Here is a 25,283-nt window from a genome sequence, read left to right as displayed (position 1 = left end):
TAATAAAGCTGACTTGAAGCTTTCCTCTGTTCCGCGGTGCCGTTTGTTAAGATCCGACCTTACAGTTACAACTGATGAATCTATATAGACACATCATAAACACCCGGAGTCCATAGTTCACCTTATGGGTCACTCTTGGTGTTGTACGTTCTACGGATTTGGACACGTGTGATGACATGTACCTGCCGTTATAGTATCACGCAGAGTAGTTTCACTGACCTAACAATCGAGGTGGCTAATTTTCAGCATTCAACCCAGGGGCAGCTGAGCCATGGCCAATCTGGGCATAGAAAGATAGTGTCATTCCATCTGGTAGTCCCAGAGGAGTGAGGACTAGATCTCAGGCAGGATCCTACGTGCTCGTCCCTCCCTCCCCGCATCTCCAGCATCCAGTGAGGGGCCTGGCTTGGAACAGGAGCAAAGCAATTGTGCAGGCGGGAGGGCTGGAGGCTGAAGGGGCCATGTAAGGACTCATCCCTAGATGTCCGCAGATGTCTAAGACCATGGCCAGGGCACTGACAACAGCAGCCAGTGGAAAGGCAAGACTTCAGCTGTGTCTCTGCTTTGAAAGGAAATGGAGCAGGACGTAGGCACAGAGCAGCACAGAGCAAGGCTAGATGCTGCCCGCTTCCCCCTTCCTGTGAAATCCGAGACACCTCTCCCCGGAACTGGTTGATTTTCAGTAATGGCAGGAATCGAGCGTGTTCCTTTCCAGCTGCACACGCAAAAGGAGCCTGCCGCCCACTGAAACTTCTCTCATTCAGAAACATTGGGCTACTTGGGAGGGGAGATTTCAGAGTCAGAATACTGAAATGCAAATGTGCTTTCCAGGGCAGGACAAATGCCTTGGGGGATGGAGGAGGCACCAAACTCCAGCCAGTGGCTGAGGCAGAATTGGTGGGATGCGCTCACTCCCCAAGTCCCAGGGTACCCCCCTCAACCCCCCGACACGTCGCCCACAGCACCCGCCGCTCCTCCCCGCGGAGGTCCCTGCCCCTCACTGAGCTGGATGCAGAGAGGAGGCTCTCTCTGCCCAAAGACCTCACGGTCCTACAGGAAAAGGGACTTTCAAACACCAACTGTATTTTCGCATGAAAGCCTTCTCAAGACAGGCTCTGGCAGCCAGACTGAGGCCTTAATATGAGCGGAGCTGCCCTCTCACCACAGAGTCAGTGATGGGAACTTTCAGGGCACTTACCGAAGCCATCTGGAAGCCAGGGCTGTGTCTGGGGTTCAGCTGTTCCTGAACTCAGTTTTATGTTAAAGTTAAGAATTTTGCTTTCACTTTCCTTCTGACACTGTTAAAAAGCTTTAAACACGAAACTTTTCTTTTAAGGGAGACTAAAGATTTGCTTTAATTGGAAAGGTCAATAGTTACCTACATCAAAACACGGAATCACCGAGGCTTCAAAGCCACCTAAAAGCAGTCAGAGTAGGAGGGAGACCTTATGATGTGCTCCTGCTTGAGAAAACCAAGGTCTCTTTCAACAAAAACCTGGACAACTATTCCTGCTCCAGGAAGGGGGGCCTTTAGAGGCACAGAGGTGCCAACCCCGAGTGCACTTACCTAGGCCATCATAAAAACTCCAGGAAATATTAGGTCAGAAGCCATGGGGGAGGCCAAATGGGGTGCTGCGCTCCACAGGGCAAGGCTTCAGGAGGTGGGGGCCTTGGAGCACGTGGATCCAGGAGTTCATTGCCCCTGGAGGACACATTGGGCTGCAAGAAGCAGAACTTAACTAAAGGGGGTTTTGACAGCCTGGATAGTCGGTGTCTCCGTAACAAAAAGACAGAGGCAGGTGACTCAGATTCAGTCCAGCAGCTCACCAAGGCCACCAAGGACCCAATCATTTTACAGATCTGAGGAAAAATATAAATTCAAAGTTTGCAAAGTTCAACAAGTCCCAAGCAGGACAAAAACAAAGAAAATCACACGAAGTCAACAGCACAACCAAATTGTTGAAAAGCAAAACGTTAAAGAGAAAAGCCTTAGAATCAGCTAGAGAAAAAGACACATTAAAAACAGTAGAACAGGGCTTCCCTGGTGGCGCAGTGATTGAGAGTCCGCCTGCCGATGCAGGGGACACGGGTTCGTGCCCCGGTCCGGGAAGATCCCACATGCCGCGGAGCGGCTGGGCCCGTGAGCCATGGCCGCTGAGCCTGGGCGTCCGGAGCCCGTGCTCCGCAACGGGAGAGGCCACAACGGTGAGAGGCCCGCGTACCGCAAAAAACAAAACAAAACACAGTAGAACAGTTTATCACCAGAAACAGAATAGGCCAGAAGACAATTAAGCATCTGTAGAGTGATGAAAAATAAAATGAGAAATCAGAGTACGTATCCAGCTAAAATATTTTTCAAGAGCAAAAGTGAAAGAAAAATGTATTCTGATAAATAACACGTAGGAGACTTCATTGCCAGCACTCTTGCACTATAAGAGATATATTTCCTCTTTCACCTCAATCAGTTTTCACCTCATGCATTTGAAGCTCTGTTGTTTGGTACATTCATATTTGCGATTGGTAAATATTCTTGGTGGATTGACCCCTGTATTATTATAAAATGTTCCTCTCTGTCCCTGGTCATTTTCTTTGCTCTGAAGTCTACTTTTTCTGATATTATTATGGTCTCCCTGCTCTCTTCTGAGTAATGTTTGTGTGTGTATATTTTTCTCTCTGTTTACGTTTGACCTACGCATATCATTATATCAATACTTGAAGTGAGTTTCTTGTAGACAACATGCTTTTTTAAAAATCCATTCTATCGATCTCTCTTTTTTTTTTTTGCGGTACGCGGGCCTCTCACTGCTGTGGCCTCTCCCGTTGCGGAGCGCAGGCTCAGCGGCCATGGCTCACGGGCCCAGCCGCTCTGCGGCATGTGGGATCTTCCTGGACCGGGGCACGAACCCGCGTCCGCTGCATCGGCAGGCGGACTCTCAACCACTGCGCCCCCAGGGAAGCCCTCGATCTCTCTTTCAATTGATTTATTAAGCCATCTGTATTTTATGTAATGGTTGATATGTTAGGGGCATGGGTCTGCCATTACACTGTTTTGAACACTTTCTCTGTTCCTTCTGTATTTGTTCTTCTGCCTCACTTTTCTTGCCTTTGTATGTCTTACCTGAACATGTTTAGAATTCTATGATCTATAGTGTTTTTGTAGATTTCTTGGGTGGTTGCTCTAGGTATTATATTATCGTTATAATCGATGAGCCCACATTGGCAGATCATTATCACCTGACATGTATAGTTTACGTTCACATTCACTCTTCCAAGGGACATTTTTATGCAGTTTTGGGGGCCTCTTTCTCTGCAGCTCCCTGTTCTCTGGTCCCCTGCTCCTTGAATCCCAGTGGTCTTAGAAAATCCCTGAACTCTGATCTGCTTCCTGCACTTAATGAGACTGTGAGTCTACGTCTGACGTCTGACGCTGTTTAGCTGCACCAAGGTTTGGGAAATACCCTCAGGCATAAGTCTGGGCGCATGTGAGCCCTGCCTCCATCACGTCCCTTCTATACAGGATCTTTGTTGCTGTCCAGTGGCTACAAACCCTTTTGAAAATAGTTCAGAGATTCACAGGAAGTTGCAAAGATAACACAGAAAGTCCTGTTATCTTTAGCCAGTTTCCCCCAATAGTTACATCGAACAAAACTATAGTACAATGACAGAACCAGGAAATTGGCATCGGCATAAGTGTGTGTACAGTTTTATGTGATTTTATCACAGGTGTAGATTCATGTAACCACCATAACCACCAGAAGACAGACGGTTCCGTTACAACAAAGCTCTCCCTCGAGCCACCTCTTTATAATCACAGCTCTTCCTCTCCCTCCTACCATGGCTAACCCCTGGAAAATGCCTATCTGTCCTTTATAATTTTGTCTTTCTTGAGAATGCTGTATAAATCACACCTGTGAAGTTTTGAGATTGGCTTTTTTCACTCTACATATTTCCCTCGATATCCATCCAGGTTGTTGCCTGCATCAACAGTGTGTTCCTTTTTCATTGTTGAGTAATATTCCTTGATGTGGATGTATCACTGTTTGTGTAACAGTTCTCTTGTTGTAGGATAACTTTGGTTGTATTTAGTTTTGGGCTATTCCAAATAAAGCTGCCACGAACAATCGTGTCCAGGTATTTATGTGAACATAAATTTAATTTCCTGCTTCCATGTGTGATGGGCCAACTGCATACTGTGGTCCCCTTCTCAGGCTTTGGAGTTTTGATCAAAGTTTGGTCAGTGAGTCATAGACTGAGCAGTGCAGATGAAACCAAGAGTGAGGGGCTGGAATCCATCCAGAAGGCCGGGCAGGAGAGCACACTCGGCCTGGGCTCCATGATGTCTACGCTATGTCCTCTTGACTGATAAGGGAAAATCCCTAGTGGATTGGCCCCCTCATTTCCCTCTGCTGGTCTTGGGAAGAGCGGGCGCCAGCTGCTAGTTTGAAAACTTGTATAAGGATTCTGTTATTACATAAGAGCCTCTTTTCCCTGGGGGACCATGAGGTCTTTGCAGAGTGGATATCTCTTTTCTGTGACCACAGACTACATGTCTGGCACATGGGGAGGGGGAGGCACTGTGAGTGATACAGGCGGGGATCTGGTCCTTGTTCTAGAAGCTGCGTCTGTCTGGGTCTCGGGGCCCAGCTTGTTCACGCCCAGTTCACAGAGGAGCCTCGATACTGAGTCTGTGGGGAAAACCTTGGGTCTCTGGGAGGTGAACTAATCCCTGTCTTGCCTCCCTCTGCTGCTGGTGAGGGTTTAGACCCTTCTCAGCCCCCAAACAGCACCTCTGTCCCCCGTTTCCTTTCACAGTCTTTTCCTCCCAGCTCAAGACCATTCTAGTTTAAGCTGTGCAATGTCCAGCAGCGTTGATTTTCTGTGTGATTGAAGTTCTAGGCGGGGTCGGATTCAGCTCAGGGGTATGCAGCTGAAAAAGATAAGTTGCGTTCATACATTTATTCCAGGAAACGGAACAATTCCAGGAAGGCATGTATCATAATCTTAAAAAAAGGAGCTTGTCTGGCCTAGTTCCAGGAGGGAACTTCCCCACCCCTCGTGACCATTCCCTGTTTCTTCATCCAGATGGGGGCCAAGTGTAGACTTCAGCTCAGCATTGCTATTGACAGTGCCCTGGCCATGGTCTTAGACATCTGGGGACATTTAGGGATGGAGTGAATAGTCCCTACATGTCCTCCAGATGGAGACCATCTCTGGCCCTGCCCTGGCTGACAAGGTGCCTTGGGATGAGACAGCAGAGGAGCTGCGTAGGAGTCCTGGCCCCGCGGAGCCTCCAGCCCTCCTGCTTGCACAATTGCTTTGCTTCTCTCCCAAGCCAAGCCCCTCAGTGGATGCTGGAGATGCAGAGAGGGAGGGACGAGCACACAGAATCCTGCCTGAATGGAGCTGCAAGTCCAGAGGGGTGCAGACAGGAACAGGGAATCACAGCACGACACAACCATGGGGGAGACGGGGAGGTCCTGGGCGCCTGGGGACCCAGAGGATGGCAGCTGACCAGGCTGGGGCCTGCAGGGCAGCTTCTCAGATGTGGGGTGTCTGAAGGGGAAGAAGAGGAAGGGGGGTGTGGAGCAGGGTGTGAGGGACCAGGCTGGGGCCTGCAGGGCAGCTTCTCAGATGTGGGGTGTCTGATGGGGAAGAAGAGGAAGGGGGGTGTGGAGCAGGGTGTGAGGTCAGAGAGAACTGGATGCACACAGGAGCAGAGGCAACGACAAGCAGTGGGTCAGGGAAAGGGCAAGTCATCCAGTCAGCCTGGGTGGAGCAGGAAGGGCGAGGAGAGGTGCGGAGGGCAGGTCAGGAAGTGCTGTGAGCTGCCCAAAGGACCTTCCCTGTGGTCTGACGTCAGAGGAAAGTCATGGGCAGACGTGCCCTTAGGAGGCAGGTCACAGAGAGTCTTGGGGACACTGGATGTGGAGTGATGGGAGCGGGGGGGCACAGTCAGGGGGCCGACGGGGTCACAGAGGCAGGGACGGGGCTGCCCTGGACCAAGTCAGTGGATGGGAGATGGACGAGGCAGTGAATTCAGGAGAAACTTCCAGGGTTGGCATTGACTGGACTTCGTGATTGGATGCAGGTGGCAGGAGTTGGGGTGAAGGAGGGGCAGAGGGAAAGGATGTGCTAGGGAGATGGAAGGCTTAGGATGGTCCTCTTTTGGGACTGGGAAACCTGGAGGAGGGGTTGAAGGGGGGATGTCATTCCCCAGATCAGGAATGTAGAGGGAATAGAAAAAGTATTAGTTCTTGCAGCTGGGGTGCCCTGGGGTGGAACATGGACGGTGAGGAATGGCGTGAGGAAGGGAAGAAAGTCAGGACCATGGGGTGCCTAGTGAGAGATGTGGGCAGAGGAAAGACCCAGCTCGAACTCTTCACACAAGTGACCTTGAGCAGGTCATCGCCCTTGAGCGCCACATGGCAGGTGTCCACCCCACTGCAGACACAGCTGTTTGATCCCACAAGGTCCTGGTCCCTGGCTGAATTGCCTGTTGGGTCACATTAAGATCCCTTCAACTTGCGCTGCACTGTTTGGTAACTCCTCTCACATGTCCCCAGAGGAGCTTGTTTGCAAAAGATCCACACAGCGTCAGTCTGGCTCCAAGGAGAGGGCAGGGCCTTCGGAGCTTGCAAGTCCTGCTTCCAAATCCTGGCTCCACCGTATCGCAGCAGAGTCCTTGGGTGCTAATCATCTCCCTGAGGCTCAAGAGACAACTTCTTAAGGGGAGATGATAATACTTGTAACCCTTTGGGATAGGGGAGGGATGAAACGAGACAGCAAGCTCTAGAGCGCAGGCTCAGCAGTTGTGGCGCGTGGGCTTATTTGCTCCGTGGCATGTGTGATCTTCCTGGACCTGTGTCTCCTGCGTTAGCGGGTGGATTCTTAAACACTGCGCTACCAGGGAAGTCCCAAGAGAGTAAATCTTATAAGTTCTTATCACAAGAAACCAATTGTAACTATGTATGGGGGTGGGTGTTAACTAGACTTATTGTGGGGATCATTTCACAATATATACATATATTGAATCATTATGTTGTACACCTGAAACTAATATCATGTTATATGTCAATTATATCTTAATACAATTTTTAAAAATTTAAGTATGTATATTATAATTCCTAGAGGTAGCACTAAAATAGTTATGCAAAGAGATATAGTAAGAAAAGACAATAGGTTAATTGAAATTGGATGCTAAAACTGTTCAAGTATTCCCAAAAAAAGGCAGGAAAGGGAAAAACAGAGGACTAAAAAACAGTGGGAACAAATAGAAAAAAACCAATAAAATGGTACACCTAAAACCAAACCTATCAATGACTACTTTAAATGTAAATGGTCTAAACACACCAATTAAAAGAAAGATATTGTCAGAATGGATTAAAAAAACCAACCAACCAACCAACAAAAACTAAAACCATGACCCAACTATGTGCTATATACACAAAACTCAGTTCAAGTATAACGATACAGATAGGTTAAAAGTAAAACGGTGCTCTGTGATGATCTAGATGGCTGGGATGGTGGATGGGGTGGGAGGGAGGTCCAAGAGGGGGGGGATATACGTATACATATAGCTGATCCACAAACAGCAGAAACTAACACAACATTGTAAAGCAATTATACTCCAGTTAAAAACAAAAGAAGTAAAAGGATGCCAAAAAGATACAACATACACACACTAATCAAAGAAAGCTGGAGTGACTATACTGATATCAGACAAAGTGGACTTCAGAGTAAAGGGATAACTAGGGACTTTGCAAAATGACAAAAGAGTCAATTCATTAAGAAGAAGACATATGTGTTGGGGATCCCCAAGACCACCCCAGGTTCACTGATTCACTAGAAGGACTCATAGGACTTATCATATAGTCATACTTCCAGCTAAGATTTATTACAGTAATGGATACAAAGTGAAATCAGCCAAGGGAAAAGGCACATGGGGTGATGTCCAGAAGAAAACCAAAGGCAAACTTCCAAAGTTCTCTCCAGTGCATTCACACGGGATGTGCTTAATTCTTCCACTGATGAGTTGTGACATGTGCAGTGTTGTCTACCAGGGAAGTTCTCTGAGTCTAGAAATTCAGGCTTTTATAAAGGGTAAGTAATATAGGCACCCTCTGCCTAGCATGTACCAAAATTCTAGATTCCCAGAAGGAAACTGGGTATTCAGCATAAACTATATTTTTATATAAACAGTTTAGGCGCAGTGAGCCACTCTTAATAGTTAGGAATGTTTTATGTCAGTATAGGGAATTGTCTACCAGTTAAATTCCCAGATACTAGCCAAGAGCCAACCTTGCAAGCAGGCTTTTCTAAGAACCGCTGTTTCAGGACTAGCATGGTAATTTTTTTTCTGCACGACGTATTTTTTTTATTCTACATGATTAATATACAAAATATCTCCACTTCCCTGGAGAAACAGTATCATGTCTAAAACACACTTTGATATGCACCGAACAATAGAGCTTCAAAATAAAGGAAGCAAAACCAGACAGAACTGAAAGGAGAAATAGATAAATATGCAATGGTAGCTGAAGACTTTCACATTCCTCTCTGAAAACCTGATAGGACCTGTAGACCAGAAAACCAGCAATAATAGAGAAGAACTGAAAAACACCATCAACAAATTGGATCTAATTGACATTTACTGAACACTCAACTCAACATCAGAGTACACATTCTTTTCAAGGGTCCACAGAACATTCACTAAAGCTTATATTCTGGATCATAAGAAAATATTAAAATTTTTTAAATAATTGAAATTATACAAAGTGTGAGTTAAACTACAGCTCAATAATGGAAAGATATCAGAATGACCTACAACACTTGGAATTAAATGACATACTTCTAAATAATCCATTGGCCAAAGAGGAAGTCTCAATGGACATTAGCAAATATTTTAAAATGAACAAAATGTAAACCCAAAATATCAAAATTTGTGTGTTATAGCTAAAGTGCCGAGAAGAAATTTATTGTATTAAATGCTTATACTAGAAAAGAAGAAAAGTTTAAAATCAGTATTCTGAGCTTCCAACTGAAGAAATTAGAAAAAAAGAGCAAAATAAACCAAAGCAAGCAGAAAGAAGGAAATAATAAAGATAAGAGTGGAAATCTATAAAATTGGAAACCGAAAACAGAAGAGGAAATCAATAGGGCCAAAGCTGTTTTTCTGAAAAGGTCAATTAAAAAAAGGGAAAAAGATTCAAATTACCAACATCAGAAGTGAAAAAAGGGCTTTCACTAAAGATCCCCCAGACATTAAAATAAGAAAATAATATTATGCACTCTACCTACATATATACATTTGATGACTAAGATTAAATGGACCAATTTCTTGAAAAACACAAACTACCAAAACCAACCCAAGATGAAATGGGTACATAGCCTATTTCTATGTCCTATTACAGGAATTGAATTTTTAATTAAAAATCTTCCAAATGGAAATATCCAGGTCTAGATAGCTTCCCTGGCAAATTCTATGAAAGATTAAAGAAATATCCCCAATTTTTACAAACTCTTCCAGAAAATAGAGGAGGGGACAGCATTACCCTGATACCAAAGACAGACAATGATAGTGCAGGAAAGTAATATTAGAGATCATTATCCTTCATAAACCAGATGTTAAAATCCTCAAAAATATTTTAGAAAATCAAATCCAGCTACAGGCATACCTCAGAGCTATTGTGGGTTTGGTTCCACATCACCACAATAAAGCGAATATCACAATAAAGAGAGTCACAGGAACTTTTTGGTATTCCAGTGCACGTGAAAGTTATGTTTGCACGGTACTGTAGTCTATTAAGCATACAATAGCATTCTATCTAAAAAACAACATACGTGCCTTAATTAAAAAATAATGCTGTTGGGAAAAATGGCACTGGTAGACTTGTATGACACAGGGTTGCCATAAACCTCGAATCTGTTAAAAAATGCAGTATCTGTGAAGCACGGTAAAATGAGGTATGTCTATATTTTCAAAATGAATAATACACCACGGCAAAGTAGAGTTTATCACAGAAATGCAAGTCTGGTTGAATACCTGATTATCCACTATGTAATACACCATATTTATAGCCTAAAGAATAAAAAACAAATGTTCATATCATTTGATGCAGAAAAAAACCTTTGACAAAATTCAACATCCATTCATAATAATTTGTGATAAATTCGTAATAATAGTAATAATAATAAAAACTCTCAGTAAACTAAAATAGAAGGGTATGTCCTTAACTTGATAAGGGGCATCTACAAAAAATCTATAGTTAATATTATAAGGCTTCCTCCCTAATATTGGGAACAAGGCACAGAAGTCTACTCTCATTCGTCCTACTCAACATTGCACTAGAATTCTTAGCCAGCATAATAAGACAGGAAAAATAAAGCCTTATAGATTGGAAAGGAAGAAGTAAAATTGCCCCTTTTCACAGACAACATGTAAAAGATTTATGTAAAAGATTCTGTGTAATAGACAAAAACACTTCTATATATAGAAAACCAATCATATTTCTATATAATTACAATAAACGATTGCAAATGGAAGCTAAAAACTACCACTTACAATAACCCTAAAAAGATGAAATACTTAGCTATAAATCTAAAAACACATGTATAGGATTTGTATACTAAAAACTAGAAGATGCTGATGAAATAAATCAAAGACCTAAGTAAATGGTAAGACCTGTTGTGCTAGTGGATTGAAAGAGTCAACATAATAAAGAGGTCAATTTTTCCCAAGTTGCTTTATAAATTTTAATGCAATTCCCTTCAAAATCCCTGCAGGATATCTTGTAGGTATGGACAAGCTGCTTCTAAAATTTATAAGAAAAGGCAAAGGATCAAGAAGAGCCAAAATAATTTTGAAGAAGAATAAAGTTGGAGGAATTACATTACCCATTATCAAGATTTACTACAAAGATGCAGTAGTCAAGACAGTGTGGTATTGGCCAAGAGACAGACACATAGATTAATGGAACAGAATAGAGTCCAAAAATAAGCTTGCCCAAATATGGCCAATTGATTTTTGACGAAGTTGCAAAAGCACTTCAACAGAGGATAGATAGTCTTTTCAAAAATGTTACTGGAATAACTGGACATCCAAATGCAAAAACCAAACCAAACCAAACCAAAAGAAACCTCATAAAACTTCAACCTAAACTGTGCAACATAATTAATAATTAATTTAAAATAGATCATAGATCTATATGTGAACTATGAAGTATAAAACTTTTAGAAGAAAACAAAGGAGAAAATCTTCATTAGGCAAAAACTTCTTAGATATGACACCAAAAATACGATTCCAGAAAAAATTGATGAATTGGACTTTATCAAAATTAAAAACTTTTGCTCTGTGAAAGAAACTGTTTAGAGAATGAAAAGATAAGCTAAGACTGGGAGAAATTACTTACAAACCACATATTTAACAAAGGACATTTATCCAGCCTATATAAAGAAACTCTTAAAAGTCAGTGATAAGAAAACAAACAACTCAATTAAAAATGGAGAAAAGATCCGAACAGGCACTGCACCAGAGAGAATACACAGGTGGAAAATTAGCACATAGAAAGATGCTCAACATCTTTAGCCACTAGGCAAATACAAATTAAAGCCACAATGAGATACCTCCACACACCGATGAAGATGGCTAACATAAAAAATACTGACAATTATGAGCATTGATGAGCATACAGAACGACTGGAAATCTCATAGATTGCTGGTGGGAAAGCAAAATTCCCAAAACTACTCTGAAACAACTCTGGAAAATTGTGACAGTTTCTTATAAAGTTAAACATGCATTTACCATATGATCCCTCAATCTCACTAGTAGGTATTAACCCAAGAGAAATGAAAAGTTACATTCATACAAAGACTTGTATACAAATGATTTTCGCTGCTCTATTCGTTAATTGTCAAAAACTGAAAACCACCCAAATGCTCTTCAGTGGGTCAATTGTGGTACAATGGGATACTGCCGAGTAACAAACAGGAATGAGTCACTGATACAATACATACAGCCACTTAGATTGATCTCCAAAGGGTAATGCTGATTGAAAGAAATCAGTTTCAAAAGGTCACATCCTACCTGATTCCGTTTATATGACATTCTCAAAAACACAAAACATAGTCATGGAGAGCAGATCAGGGAGTTGCTGGGGGTTAAGGGAGCGGGTAGAGGAGGTACAAGTACACAGAAGTAACACCAGGGAATTGTTTGGAACGATGGAGCTGTTATATATCTTGATTGTGGTAGTGGCCACACAGATCTACATATATGTTAAAACTCAGAATTTTACCCACCCCCCCCAAAGTCAATTTTATTGTGTTAACTAAAAAAATAAGATAAAAAGTAAGGATAACCACTAGAAATATAAAATGGAATTTACAACTTCCAAATCAGCATAAGAAAAAAAAGGGGGAGGGTGATAAAGAAGACTTTATCAATCCAATAGCAAGTCCAAAAGCTGAAAATATGATGAAAAATAGCAATGGTAAATAGAAAACACAAAATAAGACGGTAAAATATAAATAAAACCAATATTCCGGGAACCACAGGAGCAGAACTACGGCCAGGCACGTGGTCATCCCGTGGAGGACACTTCCAGCCTCCCTTGCAGATAACGTGGCTGCGTGACTGAGTACTTGCCAATGAGATGTGAGTGATAGCGTGTGCTAATCCCAGGTCTGGGCTTATGACATCAGATGGGCCTTGTCCGTATTCTCTATTTGCCTTCTCAGCGGTTGAAACCTAGATACGGTGGCTACTGAGCTTCTGCCATGCAGGTGATGCTGATGCCCTGGGGGGGGGGGGTGGTGGTATGATGACTAGGATGACCCAGGAGGTCCATAATGAGCAAAGTTGCCCCACTGACCCGGACGATTTTTCTGTTTAGATGAGAAGGAAATAAACATCTAAATTTTTAAAGCCGCTGCATTTTGGAGTGCCTTCATTAGGCTACAAAGCCTGCCTCCTTGTCTAGGCCCTGAAGGAAGGCATAGCCAAATCAGGCTCCTGGTGGAGGGAACTGCAGAGTTTCTGGAGCCTTCACACTCTTGTACCCCCTTTCTGCTGTGGGGTCCAAAGCACCTGCAGACTCAGGCTCCTGGTTCCAGAAGCGAGCCAGGCCTGACACCGTGTTGGCAGGTGGAGATTTTAATGAGGGTAGGAGAGTGGGGCCATCTGGTGGGGCCCCGGCTATAGGCTGCCCCTCTTCTTCTCTGGCTGGGCTCTCTGGATCCCTCCTCAGTAGTGGACGCAGTAGAGCTGGACGCTGCCACTGATTCGCAGCTCCCGCAGCCGCTCCAGGGCCTGCTGGCCCAGGCTGGTGGCCCCCACGCCCTGCCCACTGAGGGCCAGCTTCAGCTCTCCCTCTTGGCATAGGAGCAGAACCTGGGAAAGGAGGGCATGGGGCTCTGCAGGCTTCCAGACCTTCCCTTGCCTGCCTGATGCCCCACCTGGCAAGGACAAAAGGCTGGACCCATGGGGCACCCAGTGATGGAAAAGACCAGGACTAGGGGCCCAGCTCATCATCAGCCCTTCCACAAGGATCTGCCCAGGCCTTGGCCTCAGTTTCACCATCTGTAAAAGGGGTCGTTGCTCTCCCTGGACGAGTGGTCTCAACCTCAGCGGCACACTGGAGTCGTTAGGGGGGCTTCTTGATAATGCTGAGGCCAGGGCGCCCCCTGATTAATTAAAGAGGGGTTTCTGGGCATGGGATCCCCAGCCCAGATCTCCTCTCCCCCAGCGGGCACTGGCTTCCCTGCCCTCCCGACACACCCCCAGTCTCCCGGATGGGAATGCAGCCCTGCACTCCACCCAAGAGGGACCAGGCACATTGGCTCCGACCCACCTCGAAGAATCGCTGCGGGTAGAAGAGGAAGGGGGCCAAGATCAGTTTCTTCCGGCCCCAGCGGGAGACCCAGGCCAGAGTTCTGTCGGCGAAGGAAGCCCTGAGCGTCACAGGAACGTGGGCGGCCTCGTCCAGCAGACTGAGCGTGAAACTGCGGAAAGGGGCCGGAGAAGGGGCTGAAGGCTTGCTAAGTGCCAGGGGCGGTGCTAAGCCTTAATGTCGGTGGCCCAGGGCTGACTTAACCTGTAGAAATGTTCTGGCTGGTCCACGGTATTCTTCAACTTTAAAGTAATACCATTTTCAAAAATTGAGAAAGTTTACATAAAAGATAGCTTTCAGCTTCTCTTTTAAATAATTAGAAGATATGGCATCAGAAGATCTATGGAAATATTCTTTCCACTTCACCACATTCCCAACCTGGTGCCTCACTATTTATGTGACCTGCCTGGCCTCTGAGGACACGTGAATCATGGCCCTTGAGAGAGAGAGCAGTAAAATCACTCCCTGTGTCACTAATAATAACCATGTGAATTGAGCTAAGATAAGTACCTGGTCTCCTTGTCTCCAGGCTTGGGGAGGAGCGGGGTTCTTTCCTTCACTGGGAACTTTTTCATTTTCCCTGTAGAGTGGGATTATCTTTCTCCTTTTTTTCTGATGGGGGAACTCAGCCCTCCAGGCTGAGAGAGGTGTAGTGACTTGCCCAAGACCACAGTTTTTAAGAGGCAAAACCAGGAATCCAATCCAGTCATGCCTGGCTTTGGAGGCTCATGCTACCCAGGGCTGTGCTGTACAGCTGCCCATAATTCACAGGCCTGATCAAGAGCATGTAGCACAAGGGTTAGTGAGGTCAGTGCCTTAAACAAAAACAAAACAGAAGCGGGTAGGGCAGGGAGAACATAGGGCACTAGCCTTACTTCCCTGGCCCTCCGCCAAAAGAATTCTGATATCACCACATTTGTGGACCACTTGCTGTGTGCCTGGCACAAGTCTCCGTATTTACACCATCCCTGAAGCTGGCACTATTTTTATCCCTTTTTACAGACAAGGAAACTAAGGCACAGAAAGGAAAAGTAACTGCTGTGAAGTTGCACACGTTCTTTTTTTTTTTTTTTTTTTTTGCGGTACGCAGGCCTCTCACTGTTGTGGCCTCTCCCGTTGCGGAGCACAGGCTCTGGACGCGCAGGCTCAGCGGCCATGGCTCACGGGCCCAGCCGCTCTGCGGCATGTGGGATCTTCCCGGACCGGGGCACGAACCCGCGTCCCCTGCATCAGCAGGCGGACTCTCAACCACTGTGCCACCAGGAAAGCCCTGCACAGGTTTTAAGTGTCCTCAGCAGAAGTCAAACCCAGGAAATCTGTCCCAAAAAAGTCATGAAATCCAATGCAATTCCAGAAGGAAGGAAGGGAGGAGGGAAGGAAGGATGGAGGGGAAGAAGGAAAGGGAAGAAGGAAAAGGAAAGAAACAAAGAAAGGGAACGAGAAAGACACTTGTCTAAGTGGCGTGGAATCCGCAGGTTTGGGAAATGAGGCATGAGCACCCCCTATGGGAGAAGTCAGGAAGCATCCACTTGGTTACTGCGTCCCTCCAAGTCCCCACCTCCCAGCACCGGGCCTCTTCTCTGGGGTCGCCTGGCTGTGTTTCCTAAACCAGGGCACTGTGGGAGATCACATCCTCTCTCTGGGTCTCAGCCTGTGCCTTTAGAGGGCCTCTCCTGAGGCTCCAGCTGGGACCTGCGGTGAGAGGCTGGTTGGCCTGACCACATGCACAGACAGGGAAGATACTCCCGGAGTGGGAGTTGCTGGTGCCACGAAGGCACCAGAGCCCTGGACCCGATCCCAGATCAGACTCGCACAAGCCCTGCGACCCTGGGCAACTTACTTCTGCTCTCTGCTCCTCTGTTTCCTGATCTGGAGGATGGGGATTGAGCAGTGGTGCTGGGGGTTAAAGCGGTGATGTTTATCAGGCTTGTGCCTGGCACAGAGATGCCCCTCCTTCCCCTCCTTCTGCATACTCACTCCTTTGGCTCCGGCAAGACCAGCGCCCTCACTATGATGACCTGTCCGGGCCAGAGACCCTGGGGAAGGGCACGCGAGCAGGGCACCTCCTGAGGGAACACGGGAGATGACCGAGAGGGGGACTCACAGAGGGGCTCGGGGAGGGATACTGCCCCTAGGAGCTGCTTCATGGGCTGCCCTCAGAGGCCAGGGAGCCCCGGGGCTGGTTAATCTCTGCCTCTAGGCCTGCATCCAGGAGACACTTCTGCTCAGTTATTAGACACCTACTGCAGGCCTGTCTCCAGTACTCGGCTCTCTCTGGCCTCCCCCCGACCCGCCCAGCCCCCGTGCTGGGAGCCCCTAATGCTGTGCTCCAAACTGTAATGGCTCATTCCTTGGTCTGCCCCCCTACCAGCCTGTGGGCAGCTGGGGGGGTGGCTGGGACTGATTTGTCCCTCCATCCTAGAGCCTGGCTCTGGGCCCAGCACAGGAGAGTATCAGATAATTGTGTACAGAATAAATGGAGAAAAGGTCAAGTGCAGCTGGAGTGTCAGCCTGAAGTCGACTGGCCCACCCATAGCCTGCAGTTTCCTATAAAGAAGGGGAGACCCTGATGCTGAGGCCATATGCCTCCAGCATATGGGAGATGAGTGGGAGGGGGTGTCCTCCCACTCCTGATGGAGCAGGTGAGGGACTGTCCCTCTGCCAGGCCGAGGAGGGGGAGGTCACTCACCAGGCTGGGGCTCTTCAGCAGGAAAGGCTGTCAAGGAAAGAAAGAGGGGACATGGAGGCCACATGGTGTTTGCTCATTGAAAGGGAACCTTGATATTATTCTTTAAAAATGGGGATATTTGGGGTTTGCCCCTCTCAGAGAAAATGCGGGGAAATGACTGGAACCCCAGTGGGGCCCTCTTGAATTCAGATGGACACCAGCTCTGGAATAATGCAGGAGAACTGGACGGGGGTGGGGTGGGGGGTGGGGGGGGCGGTCCTGTCATGCACGCACTCTGCGGCTCTGAGCAAGTCCCTGGCGCGTCATCTCCCTTTCCGCCCTGCTGGCCAACCCGCTACCTCACAGGGATGCTGAGAACTGAAAGCTCCAATTGAGACGGATGTTCTGATAGGAAGACTGGGGCCCTGCCCGTTCCGGGAAGCCAGCCTACCCCAGCCATCCTCCCGAGCTGGCCCTGGTGCCGGGAGAGGCAAATCCAGACTCCCAGGGACTGAGGTGGGGCCAGCCGTCTCCATGGCAACCGCACGGTGAGGGAGGGGGCAGCTGGGCCTTGTGCAAAATGAGCAGCAGCCCAGCGAGGGGCGGGTCCCGCTGGGGGAGGAGGGAGAGCCAGTGGCTCAGCCGGCGTGGCTGGGACCGCGAGGGCCAGCCCTGCTCGCAGGAGACTCACGTGTCCAACCGGATACTCGCTACCGCCCTCCGCAAATGGCTGTTAGGAGAGAGAAAAAGCAACAGGCCAGATTCGGGACCACTGCAAGCCCCAGAGCTTGATTGATTTCGCTCCCACCTGCCCTCCAGTGCCTGGGAGGGGGCAGAGGCCAGCTTTGGCCTTGATAGCTCCTCCTCTCCCCGAGGCCTTGTCGGGGCTTCTCAAACCCGGCATTTTGCACATGCTGATTCCTGGGCCCCACCTCCGACTTACTGAATCAGAATCTCTGATGGCGGGTCTCAGAAATCTGCATTTTTAATCAGCTCCTCAGCTGGGAATGAAACCCCACGGGTCCAAGACTCCAAGTCATTTGCCTTGTGGCCACTGCTCCTCATTGACCAGACCCCATGCCCAGGCTAGGATTCTGCCCGAGGCTCTTGGACCCACCTTCTGTGGTCACCTCACCCCTCCTCATGTCCAACACCCGGATGGATGCCCTCCACCTTGGCTATAATTGGTGTGACAGGGCTTGTCTGGGGCGGGAGGGGATCCTGGGCCTGTCCAGGCATCAGGGGAAGTCAGAGGCTGCTGCCACCCAGGACTTGGCCCCAAGGGAACTCACGCTGATGTTCAGGAAGCCAACGGCCGTCACCAGGATATCTCCATATATGCCCAAGGTGTCTACACGAGACAGCGGGAGTTGGTAGCGGTAATGGAGAAAGTGTTGTCCGTTTACACTCACCTAGAGAGACAGACAGACCAGGCCGGCTCAGCAGCAGCTGATGGCCCTGAGTTCATACTCACGTGCCAGGCATCATGAACATCCTTTCTGGAATTTTCCTCATTTAACTTCACACCAACTCTACGAGGCAGGCATGTTTTACAGACCAGGTGCCCGAGGCTTGGGGAGCTTAAGGAGCCTCCCCAAGGTTGGGGAGCTGGCAACTTCAACGCCCCTCCGGGCCCCTGACACCCCATGCTGGCCCCATTTCGCCTCTCAGCTGACCCACCAGCAGCTGGAGCAGCAGCCCCCGAGCCCTCCCCACCATCCACAGGTGAGGAGCCTCCGGCGTCTGTGTGACCCCTGTCCCACAGGTGCCCCCCTCCACTGCTGGCTCCCACCAGCTCCCTCTCCCCTAGAGAAGTCTGAAGATCTTCCTGGCAGGAGTTCACATCAGCGGTGGAAGCCTTGAGGCTTCACTCTCCCTGTCCCTTCCCCCTCTTCCGTGAGACGGGGAGAATGAAAGTGCCCTCCTCGTGGATTGCTGTGAGGATGCAGTGAGCTAATATTTAAGGGATTAGAACAGCGCCCGGCATACTGCAGGCGCTCTCTAGACGCTCCCTGTGACGGCGGCAGTGGTACCCTCTGCAGGGCCGGCACCATAGGGCCCGCTGAATGCTGCCATCTGTATCGGGCCAAGTGGGCCCAGGGCAGCTTGGGACCGGGCTTGGCAGCTCCTTGGTTCCCTGGGTACTGGACTCTGTGCGCCATCCCCCCAAATACCGCTTGACACAGTGACATGGGGAACTTGGCTGAAGGAAAGAGAAGCAGAGGGACACAAGTTCTAGACCCCCTAATTTCCCCTTCCGTTCACCTTCATCTCCTCATTTCCAAAGAGAAAGAGGATGAGGAAGCTCGCTCCTTTCTGCAGGGCCAGATGGGGCCACCGGGCCTCGGCTTGCCAGCGCCCACCGCGCAGGGTGTTGCAGATGACGTGCGGCTTGGTGGTGTGGAAGCGAGGGTTGAAGTGGATGGCGATATCTGGCCGGGGGTGCAGGCTGCAGCCGCACTGGAAGTCCACCTGGAACCTAGGGGAGATGAGGCCCCCAAAGGGCACCTCCGGTCAGAGACTCCCGGAGACCCTGAAGGTAGAGAGGGAGCCCTGCCGAGCACTTCCCTTACCTGCGTGCATTTAGGGGGACCGCTCCCTGGAGCACGACCATCTTGCCTGCTCGCAGGCCACCAAAAATTGTCGTGACATAAGGAACCACCTGAACAAGGGGAGAAACCCATCCATACAGGGTTGAAGAAAGGGCCTAGGGACCCCTGGGTCGGGGGGTGCGGTGGGGAGGAAAGAGGAACAAGAAGACTCAGCGCTCCCACCCCAAACAGAAAATGTCCTAATGGGGAAAAATTAGTTTTCTCTGAAGTGTTCTCTTCCATCTTCTCCCCTTTCCTGGACCATCACACATCAAAGCCACACTGCACGGGCAAACCAGATTCAGCCCCACTGCCCCCTTGGAGCACCAGTCCAGCCCCTTTCCCCAGCTCCTAGGGCACAGCAGTGCCCCCAGTGAGGCTTACTGTTCCCTGGTTGCCACCCTGGCCTCCAGAAGCCTGGTGTCGAGGCTTCCCAGGGACTGTTTATTGGCCAGAACCTGGGAAGTGGGAGGCAGAAGGGTGGACAAACTGGGATCTGAGCGCAGACCCTGATATGGACACCTGGAGAGATACCGGATAATGACCCAAGCCTACCTTCCCAGCTCACCTTTCCCCTGGCATTCCTAAAATATAGCATGCACTTTTACCACTCCTGACCCTTTCTGGGGTGTTTCCTCTGCTCTCCTTCTACCCTGTGAAATCTGACTTGACTTTCCAGGCTCTGACACCGTCTCCAAGCAGCATCCATTTTGGTGCCTGAATTATCCCTTCCCTCACCGTGCTCTCCACTGGCATGGCGAGTTTGGCCCTTGGCCGGCTGGCTTAGAGGGAGCCGTGTGGCTGGCTGTTCATGCTGGAGGGCACAAGCCCTTCAAAGCCGAAGCCCTGTCTTTCGCTTCTACGGGCTCAGTGCCTGGCCTGGCACAGCGTGGGCTCTGAGCAGAATAAATGTGACCATGCAGCAGGTACTCAATGGCGGTGTCTCCTGGGCCTCGTGCGGTGTCCTCCAACTCCTAGCAGCCTTCAGAAGCCTGAACTGCCCAGAAAGAGCTGAGATCCGACAGTGTTGCCCTCCAGGTGGGATTTCGCAGCTTGCAAAGCAAGGAGCCACTGTAACCTGGACGGCTGCTTCATCCCATCACTCAGGCACCTGGGGAGGTGTGGGAGACCCCGGGCTGTCAGAGCACCCACAGCTTAGCCAGGCTCAGCATGTCAGTCCCTCCTGCTTCCCAGGCTCTGCGCCTGGCCTGTAATTAACTGAGCCAAAGCAGTTCTCCTGGGAGGCGAGGACCAAGTAAAGGGAAAGTGATAATTAGTGCTCATTGGTGGGAGGGTGGAGTCTGCTGGGAGTTCAGCCTTCTGTAAAGTACTGTCAGGCTTCAGGAAATCTGCAGGGCACTGGGCTGAAGGAGGAATCGAGGAAACCCCAACACCATCTCTCACTTGGAGGTTCCGACCTGACTCCCAGGCTGAAGATGAGCCTGCCCTTCCTAGTGATCAATGTTCCCCCAGTGATACTACACACTCCCCCAGACCCTCCTAGCCACCCATCGTACGGTAGGGGACACCACTCTGTCTCCAGGCCCTACTACTTTTAAAACGCAAGGACCCTGTGAACCCAGCAGTCATTGACACGCGAGTGGGAGTGAGCTGTCAGCCACTTTGCTAAGCTCAGGGTGGCCTTCCAGAGCCCATGGGCAGGGGCCAGGGAAACAGGACCTATGACTGAGGGCCTCTCCAGCCCCCAACCTGGGATACTGGGCCCAGCTGGAAGGGGGAGCCCTGAGACCCAGGAGGTTCTGAGCGGCTGCTCACCGGGTGGAAGACTGGCGGCTGCAGGATGAAAGTGTCAGGAAGCGGGTCCAGTTTTTCTCCAGGCGACATGGTGGAGGGGGGGCCTCCAACTCGGGCTGCAGATCCTGATTCCAGGAGCCCTGCCCCCACTGGACTGACTCACCTTTCCCAGCCAGGTCCTAAATGCCTGGGGCAGCTCTCCCAGCTGTCAGTCTCACCTGCACCTGGCAGGGTCCTTCCTAATGGTGCTTGGAGCAGGGCTGGGAGGGCAGCTGTCCAGCGCCCCACACCAGCTCCAGCCCCACCGGCTGGACTGGGTGTCAGAAGAGATCCGTGTTGAAGGGCGCGAAGCTTGTACTAACTAACCCTCAGGGTCTGAAGCACAGAGCCCGTTGCAGAGGAAAGTCAGAGGCTGGCTCCTTTGGGGCCAGCGGGGTTTGTGATTTCCCGGGCTGCAGCCTGAGCCCTCCAGGGGTCAGAGGCAGGGGTGATGGTACACGGGGGCAGGTCCCAGGAGAAGCCCCGCCCCCAGCTTCCTGGACACCAAATGAGTGGCTTCCCCTCCCCTCCCCATGAAGGTTTCCAAATCTCTCTCTCTCGTTTCCCCACCCCTTTCCCCACTCTTCTCCCTTTGGCAAATTTTACAGTCCTTTGGGGCTCCATTTCAGCACTGGGTGGAAATGCCAGGGCCCAGACGGGGTCACAAGAAAGTGGGATGGGGAGAGGTGAGAAAAGGCAGGGAGAGAGAAGACCCTCTTAGGCTCAGAAAAGGGAGTGGTGGGCAGTGGGGAGCACACAGCTGCACGGAAGGAGACCTGGGTTCTTGCTCAGCTTCTGCTCTAATGTGCTGTGTGCCCTGGAACAAGTCACTTACCCTCTCTGGGGCTCCCTTTTATTATCTGTATATAGAAAGGGTGATCACAGTAGCGTGTCTCCTGTCTCGAAGGGAGGTCTGTATCTGGGGGTGGGTCTAGATTTCTGTCTTTTTGTTTTTTTCAAGCTCCCCTATGATCCTCTGGACTGGAATCATTCCGGTTCTGGTTCAAATTCCAATAAGCCTTTCCCTTTAAAAAGCAGCACAACCTCTCAACTTTATCCTGAGTTGGGAGGCCCCAGGATCTGACCACAGCGTCAGACGTGGCAGCAGGGAATTGCTGGCAGGGCCAGGCTGGGCAAAGGCTCAAGGGCACGGGGTGGTGAGGGAAAAGTAAGCAGCCGCTCTGATGGTGGGGCGAGTACTTGGGCAGTGCTGCGGAAAGACGTGTGTTAGCCATGCTACTGAAGCGCTGCCTGGAAGCTTGTTAGAAATGCAAGGGCCCCACCCCAGAACTACTGGGGGGCAGAGCCCAGGAATCAGCATTTTAACGTACTCTCCTGGTGATTCTGATGCATGTTAATGTTTGAGAAGCACTGACTTAGGTCCTAACCGGCAGGGCTTGGGATACAGAGCCAAGGTGTTTGTTCAGATCCTGCTGGGTAGGTGGAGCTGCGTGGCTGAAGGTTTTTCGTGCGGGAAATTTGATCGGAGGTGCATTGAGGAAGGAGGAGAAATGAAAGGTGGAGAAACCATTTGAGCAGGGACAAGGCTGGCCTTGCCGCTGGGAGTCAGATCTGGGTCCTGGTCCCAGCCTGGTAGCACCCCAATGGTGCCCCTCCCCTACTCCCATCCCAGCCTCAGCGCCTCTTCTGTGAATTGAGGAACCAGGGCCACCATAGCGGAATACCAGGGACTGGGTGGCTGAAACAACAGGAGTTTATTTTCTCACAGTTCTGGAGGCTAGAAGCCCAGATCAGGATGTCAGCAGGGTTGTTTTCTTCTGGGGCCTCTCTCCTTGGCTTGCCGATTTTGTGTCCTAATTTCTTCTTGCAGGGAGACTGGTCATATTGGACTAGGGTCCACCTACTTGACCTCATTTTACCTTAATCATCTTTTTAAAGGCCTTATCTCCAAATACAGTCACATCCTATGTACTGGGGGTTAAGACTCAACGTATGACTTGGGGGTGGGGAACACAGTTCAGCCCATAACAGAAGAGTAGTTATAACTGTTCTCTTTTTGAAACTCCAAGGTATTGCCGCAGTCGGGAGAGGGGGATGCTGAGGCCCTGCAGTGGGAAGGCAGCAGAAGGAAGGGGGATGGTGCATTTCATTTCTCTTTTCAGGTGACCCCAGCTTTTGACAACTGGGAGGGACCTGGTTGGCTTAAAGCACATGTCCAGAACTTGTTGAATCTGATCTAAGAGGCTCCAGAATAAGAGAGGGTCTTAGTGTCTGTTGTTCTGTCTTGGGGTGGACACAGGGGGGTAAATTCCTCTTCCTGAGCCAGAGTGAGGGGGGGACTTGTGGGAGAGCTCCAGGAAAGGGCTGATGGTGACCCTGACACTGGCAGGTGGGTTTCCCCTGCCCCAGACGGGCACCCTCCCACCCCATCCTCCCAATTCCCTCCACCCTGTGCTTTTTCCTCAGAGCACTTAATATAACTTGTCATTATATACTGAAGAATTGTTTGGAACTTCCCTGGTGGTCCAGTGGTCAAGACTCCGTGTTCCCAATGCAGGGGGCCCGGGTTTGATCCCTGGTCAGGGAACTAGATCCCGCATACCACAACTAAAAAACAAAACAAAACATCCCACATGCTGCAACGAAGACCTGGCGCAGCCAAATAAATAAATAAATATTTAAAAAAAGAATTGTTTAATGTTTGTCTCCCATTCCCCCTACTCCCCACCTATAAGTTCCACGAGGGAGATTTATTCTTATACTCTCAGTACCAAGCAAATGCCTGACACAGAGGAAGTGCTCAAAATCTATTTAAAGGCTGAATGACTATAAGAGGTGATGGTTTATGGCTCCTGTCCTGTCTCTGCCTCCTTCTCTGTCTCTCCCCCAGCAGGTGTGGAATTGTGGCCCAAGCACAAAATTGTCCATATACTCTTCTAGCTGGCCACAGATTGTCACTGAGGCAATTTTATTGATATCTGTCAATTACCAGTTAATAGCCTGGGAAACATAATCCATTTTCAGGGATCTCAAGGTGCCCCACTCTCCCCCTTTCTATGATCCAGCAGCCTCTTTCACAATCCCTGCTCCTGAATGGGTATAACTCTCTGGGCCTAGGGAGGGACTAATGCATAGATTAACCTACTTTGGTCTACATCTCCACCCCTTTCTTCTATCTGATTCCTTCTATCTGGAAACTCTCATGGATCCTCTTTCTCTAGGGACCAGTTTTACATCATCCTGGAACAGAGGGTAGGAGAATTAGGAGAAATACTAGGCAAGAAGAATTGACAGAACCCGACAGCTGCCTGGATAAGGGAGACAAGGAGAAAGGGTCCCCAAAAGTGACTCCAACATCTTGAATCAAATGATTGGGAAGGGCTTCCCTGATGGCGCAGTGGTTGAGAGTCTGCCTGCCGATGCAGGGGACACGGGTTCGCGCCCCGGTCCGGGAAGATCCCACATGCCTCGGAGTGGCTGGGCGCGTGAGCCATGGCCGCTGAGCCTGCGCGTGCGGAGCCTGTGCTCCGCAACGGGAGAGGCCACAACAGTGAGAGGCCCGCGTACTGCAAAAAAAAAAAAAAAGATTGGGAAGATTCTGGAAAAACAGGGAAGATTTACGTATAATCTGGGGCGGTGGCAAGCTGGCTAATTTCAGCCAAGACCATTTTGGAGGAGGTGGGCGCACAGGAATCAGTCTGGATGGAGCCCGGACACCAGGGATGTCCAGTCAGTGTTTTTGAAGGAATGGATGCTATTGCCTAAAAGCATGTTCATATACTCTTGAGAAAACAGTTTCAATTTCTTTTGGTGCTATTCTGCCCTGTAAGTGAGTTTTAGTGGCTGCAACAATTTTTCATAACTGGGTGCTGTGGCCGTTAAAGGGATCAACAATCAATCTTGCTCTCAGGGAGCTTCCAGTCTAATTGGAGAGAGAAGACATACACTTGGAGGGGAGAACCAACAGGACAAAGCCAGCTTCTTTTTATTTACCTTTTCCCCACAAAGAAAGAGAACCATTTGATTAGAAATATAAAATCGGGCAAAGAACAAGCATCACCCATAACCTCAGTAAGCTAACACGACGCTTCTTGTTACTTTGATGTATATCCTACTGAACTTCTTCCCTCTCCCGCGGATCATATATTTATTACGGAATCTCAACTCAAAACCTGAAGTAGCTTGATTTTTTTCCAACCACTGCTTTTGCACATATAAGTTGACGCTCTCTTCTCTGATGGGTCGAAGACCCCATAGTATCCCAGGCAGTTCCTATCAGTTTTGGTTACTGAAACTCAACCCTGTTTAGCGCTGATCATCAATGGTTGTTGACATCACACAAAGAAAGAGAAGCAGACATATTTACTGCCTGATGGTAGAAC

At 49.1% G+C, this 25,283-nt stretch overlaps 1 protein-coding gene across 1 annotated transcript; it reads right to left on the bottom strand.

Annotated features, from left to right (window-relative positions):
- Positions 1-13,139: 13,139 nt before the first annotated feature.
- Positions 13,140-20,991, bottom strand: LGALS12 (galectin 12). The gene is made up of 9 exons (XM_065882591.1): positions 20,923-20,991; positions 19,129-19,217; positions 18,821-19,034; positions 17,848-17,967; positions 17,247-17,285; positions 16,577-16,603; positions 15,865-15,953; positions 13,849-13,999; positions 13,140-13,388 (listed from the first exon to the last, which is right to left on the bottom strand). Exons 1-9 carry the CDS (start codon positions 20,989-20,991, stop codon positions 13,242-13,244), a joined length of 945 nt encoding a protein of 314 aa, XP_065738663.1. The 3' UTR covers positions 13,140-13,241.
- Between the last annotated feature and the right edge of the window lie 4,292 nt (positions 20,992-25,283).

This window comes from Phocoena phocoena, chromosome 8, assembly GCF_963924675.1.
Source record: "Phocoena phocoena chromosome 8, mPhoPho1.1, whole genome shotgun sequence".
Taxonomy (NCBI): Eukaryota; Metazoa; Chordata; class Mammalia; order Artiodactyla; family Phocoenidae; genus Phocoena; species Phocoena phocoena.
Note: the sequence above shows the minus strand (reverse complement) of the source record. Positions and strands in the feature narration are given on the sequence as shown.

What these genes read in the sequence shown, in the direction of transcription:
- LGALS12 (XM_065882591.1), bottom strand. Translation starts at nt 20,991, where the DNA reads ATGTCGCCTGGAGAAAAACTGGACCCGCTTCCTGACACTTTCATCCTG. An exon ending in GCGAGTATCCGGTTGGACAC is followed by an intron (nt 16,604 to 17,246) that starts GTGAGTCTCCTG and finishes TTTCCTTGACAG; the next exon opens with CCTTTCCTGCTGAAGAGCCC. An exon ending in TGCTGAAGAGCCCCAGCCTG is followed by an intron (nt 15,954 to 16,576) that starts GTGAGTGACCTC and finishes GTGTTCCCTCAG; the next exon opens with GAGGTGCCCTGCTCGCGTGC.